We start from the raw sequence: 11,396 nt of genomic DNA, 5'->3' as shown, positions 1-11,396 counted from the left end.
GGGGGCAAAACTTGAACTCCTCTTGGGAAATATGGAAGGACAGGTGACAGAAGTGTTAGTGAGGGATCACTTTGGGACCAGTGTTCATAATTCCATTAGTTTTAGGATAGCTATTGAGAATGATAGGTCTGGCCCAAAAGTTAAAATTCTGAATTGGGGAAAGGCCAATTTTGATGGTATTGGACAGGAACTTTCAGAAGTTGATTGGGAGAGTCTGTTGGCAGGCAAAGGGACGTCTGGTAAGTGGGAGGCTTTCAAAAGTGTGTTAACCAGGGTTCAGGGTAAGCACATTCCTTAAAAAGTGAAGGGCAAGGCTGGTAGAAGTAGGGAACCTTGGATGATTCGGGAGATTCAGGCCCTAGTCAAAAAGAAGAAGTAGGCATATGACATGCATAGGCAGCTGTGATCAAGTGGCTCCCTTGAAGAGTATAGAGATTGTCGGAGTAGAAATAAGAGAGAAATCAGGAGGGCAAAAAGGGGACATGAGATTGCTTTGGCAGATAAGGCAAAGGAGAATCCAAAGAGTTTCTACAAATACATAAAGGGCAAAAGAGTAACTAGGGAGAGAGTAGGGCCTCTTAAGGATCAACAAGGTTATCTGTGTGCGGAATCACAAGAGATGGGTGAGATCCTGAATGAATATTTCACATCGGTATTTACAGTTGAGAAAGGCATTGATGTTAGGGAACTTGGGGAAATAAATAGTGATGTCTTGAGGAGTGTACATATTCCAGAGAGGGAGGTGCTGGAAGTCTTAACGCGCATCAAGGTAGATAAATCTCCGGGAACTGATGAAATGTATCCCAGGACATTATGGGAGGTTAGGGAGGAAATTTCGGGTCCCCTAGCAGAGATATTTAAATCATCGACAGCTACAGGTGAGGTGCCTGAAGATTGGAGGGTAGCAAATGTTGTGGATTTGTTTAAGAAGGGCGGCAGGGAAAAGCCTGGGAACTACAGACCGGTGAGCCTGACATCTGTAGTGGGTAAGTCGTTCGCGGGTATTCTGTGGGACAGGATCTGCAGGCATTTGGAGAGGCAGGGACTGATTAGGAACAATCAGCATGGCTTTGTGAGAGGAAAATCATGTCTCACGAATTTGATTGAGTTTTTTGAAGGGGTAACCAAGAAGATAGATGAGGGCTGTGCAGTGGACGTGGTCGACATGGACTTCAGCAAAGCCTTTGACAAGATACCGCATGGTAGGTTGTTACATACGGTTAAACCTCACGGGATCCAAAGTGAGGTAGCCAATTGGATACAAAATTGGCTTGACGACAGAAGACAGAAGGTGGTTGTGGAGGGTTGTTTTGCACACTGGAGGCCTGTGACCAGCGGTGTGCCTCAGGGATCGGTGCTGCGTCCGCTGTTATTTGTTATTTATATCAATGATTTGGATGAGAATTTAGCAGGCATGGTTAGTAAGTTTGCAGATGACACCAAGATTCGTGGCATTGTGGACAGTGAAGAATGTTATCTAGGATTGCAACGGGATCTTGATAAATTGGGCCAGTTGGCCGAAGAATGGCAGATGGAGTTTAATTTAGATTAGTGTGAGGTGATGCATTTTGGTAGATCGAATCGGGCCAGGGTCCACACCGTTAATGGTAGGGCGTTGGGGAGAGTTATAGAACAAAGAGATCTCGGAGTACAGATTCATAGCTCCTTGAAAGTGGAGTCACAGGTGGATAGGGTGGCGAAGAAGGCATTCGGCATGCTTGATTTCATTGGTCAGAACATTGAATACAGGAGTTGGGATGTCTTGTTGAAGTTGTACAGGGCATTGGTGAGGCCACACTTGGAATACTGTGTACAGTTCTGGTCACCCTATTATAGAAAGGGTATTATTAAACTAGAGAGAGTGCAGAAAAGATTTACTAGGATGCTACTGGGACTTGATGATTGGACTTGTAGGGAGAGGTTAGATAGACTGGGACTTTTTTCTGTGGAGAGTAGGAGGTTAAGGGGTGATCTTATAGAAGTCTATAAAATAATGAGGGGCATAAATAAGGTCGATCGTCAAAATCTTTTCCCAAAGGTAGGGTAGTGTATAACGAGGGGCATAGATTTAAGGTGAGAGGGGAGAGATACAAAAGGGCCCAGAGGGGCAATTTTTTCACTCAAAGGGCGGTGAGTGTCTGGAAAGAGCTGCCAGAGGCAGTAATAGAGGCGGGTACAAATTTGTCTTTTAAAAAGCTTTTGGACAGTTACATGGGTAAGATGGGTATAGAGGGATATGGGCCAAGTGCAGGCAATTGGGACTAGCTTAGTGGTATAAACTGGGCGACATGGACATGTTGGGCCGAAGGGCCTGTTTCCATGTTGTAACTTCAATGATTCTATGATTCTATGATTCTAAAGAATAAAAATAAACTGCAGGCTTAGGAGACTGGCTTCCAATAAGGTCAATGAGGATTTGGATGATTAGTGTTGGACTCTCCAATCAAAAAGGGAGGAGTGTGGATGGAATCAGTAGAAAGGATGTCGAGATTGTAAGGTCAAAGATCATGACTTCCCCATTTTTAACTGGCTGAATTCGTGGCTCATCTAAACAGAATGACGCTCTGACAACACAAAGACATTGGAAGGGTCAAGAGAGTCGATGGTTTTTTCAGCGTCCATCTGAAAGCTGGTCCATGTCTGCGGACAAAGTCACCAAAGGGCAGCATGTAGATGAGGAAGAGGAGAGAGCCAATGTTTGAACCCTTTTGATACAGCAGAAATAACGGTGATAGGGAGGGAAGAGAAGCTTCTCCTGGCTCTGATCAGATAGGTGAGTGGAACCAAGTGAGGGCAGTCCCAGCAAAAGAGGCCAATGATCGATGAATGAGGAAGTGACGGGTGGGGTTTCCTGTAGGTGTTGAGGAGAGGGCGGTGATGGGGAGGGGTGGGCCATCGAGGCATTTAAACCCAAGGATGAAAATTTGAAATATCGGGCGATCGGGAACTAGGAGTCAGTGAGCGTCAGTGAGGCCGAGCAGGACCTCGTGCTGCTTGGAATGTGAAGGGTGGGTGGCCGCCAGGAGTAAACTGGAGGAATGGGGTCTGGAGGGGACAGAGGCATTGATGAGGTTTTCAATGGCAATTGGTTCAGGAAGGACTGAAGGCGGGTGGGGGAAGCAGCTTTTACACTGAACCAATTTACTGGAGCCGTCAACCAATGTAAAATAAACGGGTAAACATCTGCAGTAAAATAACGGAGAGAGGAATGGCAATCAAGCTCGTTCAGTGTCCAACCTCTAATATCAACCACAGTCATTTCTCGGCTACAATCCTCAACGTGGCCTTTAATTGTCCCCCTGTCAGAGACTCAAAATTCATATTTTGACTGAGAATCTGCAGGGACAGAGTGAAACGGGTCAGCTTATGCCCCTGGGTTCAGAGAAATCGGTAAAATTTATGAATGAATCGGCAGGAGTGAACATGGTCAATACAATTTTTGGAAAACTATAAATGTAGTCGCTCATTATTGTTGGACCTGTCCTTTCTGAGCACAGCTTTTAACTTTATTCCTGAGAGAGGTCTCATGCTGACAAGTTTCGGGACTTTGAGATGTTTGTGATATATCCACGTCATTATTTACATTGGAGACAAAGCTGCTGATGTAATGTGTTTGTTTAGGCGACTGTAAGTAATAGCAATGATCAGGCGTATAACCGTGTCAGTGGAGATTTAATCTCTGTATAAATCATGAATCGTTGCAATGTATCAGCTCAGAATGCCTGCCGGAGTTGCGGTTTTCAGATCAACAGAAGTCACTGCTTCTCACAGAAATGGAATATCCAGTAATGTTTCTGATAGAACGCATTTACTATCCTGTTCTTGCAGTTATTGGAGTTCCAGGTAAGCCGTTATCTCATCTGTGAATATTGTAAATCGGTGTTAAATGTGCTGCTGTACTTGGCTAATTATTTGTTTCCACCATATTTTACGCAGCCAGCTTTTCTGTTCCATCAGTTGGATGACGGAAAGTTTCAAGTCTCTGCTCTTTTGGTCTTGTAGGAGCTGCATTATATCTGTAATGAACGTTGTATATCCAACCCTGGCACTGTTACTGGACCGTTCTATGTACTGAATATAGTGTTGAATAATGGTATGTCCTTAACTTCAAAACTTTCAGTCTTGTAACAGCTGCATTTTATCTGTTATAACCTTTACATATCCAACACAGGCATTGTTACTGGATTGTTCTCTGCACTGAATTGATTGTGGAATAACTGTCTCTCCTTCGGTCCTGTAACAATTGCATTATTTCTGCCGTGAACATTGTTTATCCATCCTGGCATTGTTACTGGATTATTCTGTATACTGAATGCATTGGAATCAGGTGTGTGGGTTAAGAGCTGGCATCAGACCATCAGAAACCCTAACAGTTTCATGTTGTGAAACATATTTCCATGAATGTTTTTTCAGTGATTGATAATGAGACAGCTCACGATCTCAGTGTTACAAGGAGGCAGCGCAATGTCCTCCCTCCACAATAACATGGTTAAGTTTAACTGGAATTTCAATGTACTTATTGGTTATGACTGTTATGAAATATTTCATTATGTGTGTATCTGTCGCAGCTCCAGATATCTGGCTGCTGAACTGAGTTTGCTGCTGATTCTTTCACATCTCATTCTCTGATTCACTGTGGATGAATTCACTTTAAAATGCAATGTTTTGAGGTTATGTTGGATCAGTTTGCACTTTGTCTTTTGGAATCAGGAGCCTTACTATTCATCTGTAGATTGATGTGGAGATGCCGGTGATGGACTGGGGTTGACAATTGTAAACAATTTTCCAACACCAAGTTGTAGTCCAACAAATTTATTTTAAATTTCACAAGCTTTCGGAGGCTTCCTCCTTCCTCAGGTGAACGGTGTGGAAATGAAATTTTCGAATCCTTCGCATTTGTAAATCACAGAACAATGCCTGGTGATTACTGCCCGTTGCCAAGGCAATCACAGTGAGCAGACAGAGAGGTGTCACCTAAAAGGCCACCGAATATACAAACCCCCCCAAAAAAAAGAGAGAGAGAGAAGGAAGACAGTCAATGACACGTTATATTAAAAACAGATAACATTTGTTCGCTGGTGGGGTTACGTGCAGTGTGACATGAACCCAAGATCCCGGTTGAGGCCGTCCTCATGGGTGCGGAACTTGGCTATCAATTTCTGCTGGGCGATTTTGCGTTGTCGTGTGTCTCGAAGGCCGCCTTGGAGTACGCTTACCCGAAGGTCGGTGGCTGAATGTCCATGACTGCTGAAGTGTTCCCCGACTGGGAGGGAACCCTCCTGTTTGGCGATTGTTGCGCGGTGTCCGTTCATCCGTTGTCGCAGTGTCTGCATGGTCTCGCCAATGTACCATGCTCTGGGGCATCCTTTCCTGCAACGTATGAGGTAGACAACGTTGGCCGAGTCACAGGAGTATGAACCATGCACCTGGTGGGTGGTGTCCTCTCGTGTGATGGTGGTATCTGTGTCGATGATCTGGCATGTCTTGCAGAGGTTACCGTGGCAGGGTTGTGTGGTGTCGTGGACGCTGTTCTCCTGAAAGCTGGGTAATTTGCTGCGAACGATGGTCTGTTTGAGGTTGGGTGGCTGTTTAAAGGCGAGTAGTGGAGGTGTGGGGATGGCCATAGCGAGGTGTTTGTCATCATTGATGACATGTTGAAGGCTGCGGAGAACATGGCGTAGTTTCTCCGCTCCGGGGAAGTACTGGACGACGAAGGGTACTCTGTTGGTTGCGACCCGTGTTAGTCTTCTGAGGAGGTCTACGCGATTTTTCGCTGTGGCCCGTCGGAACTGTCGATCGATGAGTCGAGCATCATATCCCGTTCTTACGAGGGCGTCTTTCAGCGTCTGTAGGTGTCCATCGCGTTCCTCCTCGTCTGAGCAGACCCTGTGTATTCGCAGGGCCTGTCCATAGGGGATGGCCTCTTTGACGTGGTTAGGGTGGAAGCTGGAAAAGTGGAGCATCGTGAGATTGTCCGTGGGCTTGCAGTAGAGTGAGGTGCTGAGGTGCCCGTCTTTGATGGAGATTCGTGTGTCCAAGAAAGAAACTGATTCTGAGGAGTAGTCCATGGTGAGCTTGATGGTGGGATGGAACTTGTTGATGTTATCGTGTCGTCTCTTTCGTGATTCCTCACCGTGGATTATAAGTGGCAGTGGTGATGTTGGCGTTTTGTTAATTGAACAATACCGCCATCTAACGCTGTACTTTATAATTACAGGAGAAGGAATTTCATTCATTGTGAGGTGTGTCCGGAACAGGCATTCGATTCTGTTTATTCCATGCATTGTAGATGAAGTGAACAGTGTGGGTGGACAGGTGGAGACTTGGATGGTCTGAAGAAACATTCACAGAGGCTTCACCATTTAACAAACTAACACTAAGAATAGGATCGTTGGACCCCGGGGCTCGTGAAAAGAAAGCAGGCGCAGGATGTTGGGATTTACTCGGATGTGAAAAGCGGCATTTAGAAAGATAGTAGAGACACTGAGAAGAGTTGGAGAGGAGAGTTAGAGAAAGCCACTTGGATGGAAAACGAAAGGGAGAGGGAGAAGGAACGAGAGGAATAGAGAGAGACAGAGAGAGATACATCGACAATGAGGGAGAGAGAGATCGAGAGAGGCACACACAGAATGGGACACAGGGCGAGAGAGACAGAGCGACAGCGATGTGAATAATTCACCGGAATGAATTACTGAAACTTCCAGTACAAATTATGAAGAGGAAATGTGATTTGAAGGTGTTATTAGGATGTTGTCAGATTGTGAGTGTTTTTTGTACTCGGGTGTGTTTATCGTTATCAGGTCCTCAGTCTGTTTATGTGACTATTCCTTTTACTTGCTTACTGAATGAATAAATAAACAAAACTGAAATGTATTTGAAGAATAAAATCAATGATTTCTTGATCGCATTGAATTATTAGGATGCTGTATTCGAGAAACTTTGTGTCAGCTGCAAAGAACGAGGCAAATTGAATGATTGCATTTCAATTTAATTTTAATTGAATGTGCAAAGTAAATTTATTGGAAACATTATGTAACCAACGAGCTGCTCCCTGACACAATAAACACAAAAAATAAAATTTGAATTCATTAATTGCATTCTGTTACTCGGACCAATAGATTAGATTTCCTCGAACACTCAGCTGCAGTCTCTCCCGGTGAATCTCAGCCTCTCCTCCCAATTAATGGAATTCTCTGCCTCCTTACTCATTCCTTCACTTCATCCACTTTCCCAAACCATGTGCTCCTGGCTCCCCTCCAGCTGTTATGCCATTTTCCTTGTATCCCTCCCAATCTCACTCACTGGCTCGGCCTCCAGCAGCCTCTTCCAATCCGATCCGAAGCCTCAAACTCACCGCCACGGATGTCATCTTCCCGTCTTGTGCCAGCCCCTGTCGGCTCTCTTCACCCAGAGCAACAAACCAGCAGCACCTCCACCTGTCCACTCACCTTCCCGGCTCTCGGTCACTTTCCCTTCCATCTGGAACCCAAATTCGGATTTACACTGTTGGATTCAGGATCCGTGAAACCCCTTCTCCCTTCCCCATCGGCTCTGCGCCCTCTCTCGGCCCTTCCAATGGATCCGGTGCTCACTTTAATCACTTTCTGTATCAATTTCCCAATTCGTTGTTTATAATTGTGTTTAAAAACATATCTCTGTCCGAAAGCGCTGCCCAGGTCAATGAATCAGTTCCCACCGTTTGATGCAGCAAAAAAGCTGGAGATTTTACCCCAGATCCTGTCAAACTGCTGCTTTGTCTCCAGGTCTGATCAGTAATTTCTCAGCATCCTTTTCCCTCTCTTACAGTTAACTTGGTGGCGATTGTGATCCTGTCCCGAGGAAAGTGCGGACTCTCCAAATGTATCACGCGCTACCTGGTGGGAATGGCGGCGGCCGATCTCCTGGTCGTTATCACTGATGTTATATTGAGGGTGATTGGTAGGATTTATTTCCCAGTTTCATTCTTGACCATTATCCCCGTGTGCCGTCTTATTGTCATCCTGAGTTTTTCAGCTACAGCGGCCTCTGTTTGGTTCACAGTGGTTTTCACCTTTGATCGATTTGTGGCCATTTCTTGTCAGAAGCTGAAAACAAAATATTGCACCGAGAAAACGGCGGCTGCTGTTATCGGGGTGGTGAGTGCGCTGAGCTGTTCACTGAACATTCCCTTGTACTTTGTGTTTGACCCGGAATATATAATGGACAACGTGACCCGGGGTTGTGTCTTGAAACCGACCTTTTTCACTTCACCCGCTTGGGCAGCGTTTGACTTGTTTAATCTTGTGTTATTGCCTTTTCTCCCATTCATTCTCATTTTGCTGTTCAATGTTCTCACCGCCAGGCACATTATAGCGGCCAGTAGAGTCCGCAGGGGACTCCGGGGACGCAGCAATGGAGATAATCACAAGGATCCGGAGATGGAGAACCGAAAGAAATCCATCATTTTACTCTTCAGTATATCAGGCAATTTTATATTGTTATGGAGCACATTCGTTTTCGTTGTTATCTATCTGCATATAACAAACGTCCAGTACCATACGGTCAGTGACATGGAGTCAGCCGGATTCATGCTTCAACTTCTCAGTTCCTGCACCAACACGTGTATTTATGCTGTGACCCAGACTAAATTCAGAGACGAGCTGAAGAACGGGGTGAAATACCTGCTGAATCTCATTGTTACATTAGTTAAATCATAGAAACGTCTCAAGACTTTTCACCCGGAATTACATAAAAAGTCAATGAGATTGGATTTTCCGGTTTGCCGGTGGTGCAATTCGGCAGTAGCGGATCGGGCGTTCGTTGTTCACTGCGCCTGATTTTACTATCCATTGACATCTATGAGTTCACTATAGTAACTGATATCAATCCAATACTTTAAATAAATTTCGAAATTCCAGACAGGAATTATATTTTACCCGACAAATGCGGTGTTGTGAAATGATACAAGATGTGATTCTAACATGAAGTGGTATGCTGTTATTAGTCTGGAAATAATATGATTTCAATATGTTTCATCCTGAAATGAATAAAATGAAATCCTCCTTTTCGGTTGATGATTATTTCCCATCACACACACTGCCCGGGGGGATGGACTGAGGGTGAGCTGTCAGGGTCAGACAGCGTCCTGTTCATTGGAACATTTGTTTTGACCAGAACAGAAAAATAATGGACCAACACCCGGTCCGTTACTAACTGGAAAAATATTAATGTGATTTCAAGCACCAGTGGGGAGTTCCGGAGATCGTTTCCTCTCTGAGCTGCTGTGCAGCAATGTTTACTCACTGCAGGGAGTTTAATGGGACATGAGGCTGGGCCTGGTTACAGAGATCTATAAGGAAATCTCCGAGGCGATTAGGGGACGGGAGATTTCTCACGGCCGCAGCAGGCCAAGGAAAAGCTCTCCTGCTCCTCCTTGTCCCACAATATATAAGTTGAAAATAAACTTCTCAGTGTTCTGACCCACTCAATGTCCATCGAAAGGGCGGCTCCTCCACCCATTTGTAACCAAAATTCAATGAAGTCCAGTGTACGTCATAATACTCTGATTAACATATGAGAGTTGGCCTGAACTGAAACAGGTAGGTGTTGCTCTGTCCGATCTTCTCAGGACCGTACCCAGGATGGCGGAGGCAGGAACGCTGGCTTAAATGGGGCGGTAAGTGAACTGACACAATTTACAAGCGTCATCCACCCCATTTCCGCCAGGTGGGGATACCTAGAATCGGCCACACCTTTCCTGACCTATGCACGAGTTCAATCTTCGAAGCCCACAAGTTCGTCCCTTGTCTCAAACTGATCAGTTCACAATACGTGGATGGAAGTTTTCACCATCACTGGGGGCTGAACTGGTAGAGCGGATGACCCGCCCCTTATAGAACCGGCCCGATTTTAATTTCTGCTTTATCAGTTTACCGCCCAAGCAGTGAAGGTGAAATTACCCCCTACATCTCTGACCCCAAGTTCGACAAGTGTGTGAAAGACATCAGACAATGTTTGCCAAACACTAACATGAGTGTGGGCGTATGGATTCTTGTATTCCGGCAAAAGCTGATAACCCCCCTCCAGAGAGACAGGATCCCGATAACATGGAGTCGAGGAGGGGATCACCCCCCAACAGCTGTGGGACACACTGAAGCGAGTTCCGGCCTACGCAAAGGGTCCATGGGGAAAGGCCACTGTTTGAGGTCATTTCATCTTCTATTGTACATCATGTCTTCGAAAAAAAGTACTGTGTGTTGAATTGTATCAAGGGAATCATAGTGTGTACGATCTGCATTGTATTCTTTTTAATTGTAATTGTGATATTTACATTAAACTGTGTGTATCCATAAATTTTATGACATAATCTATATGTTGAAATACCTTTTTGGCGACCAAAGTTATGAAGGGATATTGGCCAAAGGCAGGTATATGGAGTTAGATCACAGATGAGCAATGATCTTATCAAATGGCGGAGCAGGCACGAGGGGCTGAATAGCCTACTCCAGTTTTTTTCCTTTTTTGGTACATTTCCATTTTTATTTCATTCTTGCACATTTTGCATTTTAAACAAGTTGTCCAAACGCTGTGAACAGTGAGTGCTGAATCATGGCCCTTTGATTGACAGCGCTCACCTCCCCCCTCACCGCCTCCCATCACGTGACACGTGTCTCTCCCCTTTGAGCGCTGACGTCACGACGCGTACTTGACGCTCCAGTCCCAGTGTCGCTGCGCATGCCCGCGCGGTCCCTCTGCCGCGTTCCTCTCGCAGCAGGCCACCATTGGGAGGATGATGATAGCGGCTTCAGGGCCGCCGGGTGGGCGGGCGCTGTTGGGGGCGCGGGTGAGGCATGAAAGGAGAGTGCGTTGGGGGTGGGGGTGGTGGAGACGGGAGGAGTTACTCGGAGCCTCCTGCGGGCCCCGTGAATCTCCACTCTGGCAGTGCCCGGTGTCCAGCTGGGCTCGGGGGAGTCACTCTGCCGCCTCCCGGTTTAACGGGCCGTGGTTCGGAGCCTAAAAGTGAGCGAGAATCAAACAGCACAGAGAGAGGCCGCTCGGCCCATCGCGCCTGTGCCGGCTCTGTGAAAGAGGCCGCTCAGCCCATCGTGCCTGTGCCGGCTCTGTGAAAGTGCGGTCCGGTTAGTCCCACTCCCCTGCTCTTTCCCCACAAACCCTTAAATTTCCCCCCTTCAAGGATTGACCCGATTTCCATTTGAAAGTTATTATTGAATCTGCTCCCACCGCCCTTTCAGGCAGTGAATTCCAGATCAGAACAACTCGCTGCCGAAAAACATTATCCTCATCTCCCTCTGGCTTTTTTCCCAATTCCCTTTAATCTGTGTCCTCTGGTTACCGACCCTCCGGCCAGTGGCAACAGTTTCTCCCCATCGACTCCATCAAAACCCCTCCTCATTTAG

General features: G+C 46.1%; 1 protein-coding gene across 1 annotated transcript; it reads left to right on the top strand.

Annotated features, from left to right (window-relative positions):
- Positions 1 to 1,165: 1,165 nt before the first annotated feature.
- LOC137317969 (probable G-protein coupled receptor 139) lies at positions 1,166 to 8,696 on the top strand. Its single transcript, XM_067980961.1, has 2 exons — positions 1,166 to 1,202; positions 7,807 to 8,696. The coding sequence occupies exons 1-2, from the start codon at positions 1,166 to 1,168 to the stop codon at positions 8,694 to 8,696; spliced, it is 927 nt and encodes a 308-aa protein (XP_067837062.1).
- Positions 8,697 to 11,396: the final 2,700 nt, after the last annotated feature.

Source organism: Heptranchias perlo, unplaced genomic scaffold (assembly GCF_035084215.1).
Source record: "Heptranchias perlo isolate sHepPer1 unplaced genomic scaffold, sHepPer1.hap1 HAP1_SCAFFOLD_64, whole genome shotgun sequence".
Classification (NCBI taxonomy): Eukaryota; Metazoa; Chordata; class Chondrichthyes; order Hexanchiformes; family Hexanchidae; genus Heptranchias; species Heptranchias perlo.
Note: the sequence above shows the minus strand (reverse complement) of the source record. Positions and strands in the feature narration are given on the sequence as shown.

Coding starts and splice junctions, on each gene's coding strand:
- LOC137317969 (XM_067980961.1), top strand. CDS start 1,166: ATGGACTTCAGCAAAGCCTTTGACAAGATACCGCATG. Junction 1,203..7,806: donor CTTTGACAAGATACCGCATG/GTAGGTTGTTAC, acceptor CCTCTCTTACAG/TTAACTTGGTGGCGATTGTG.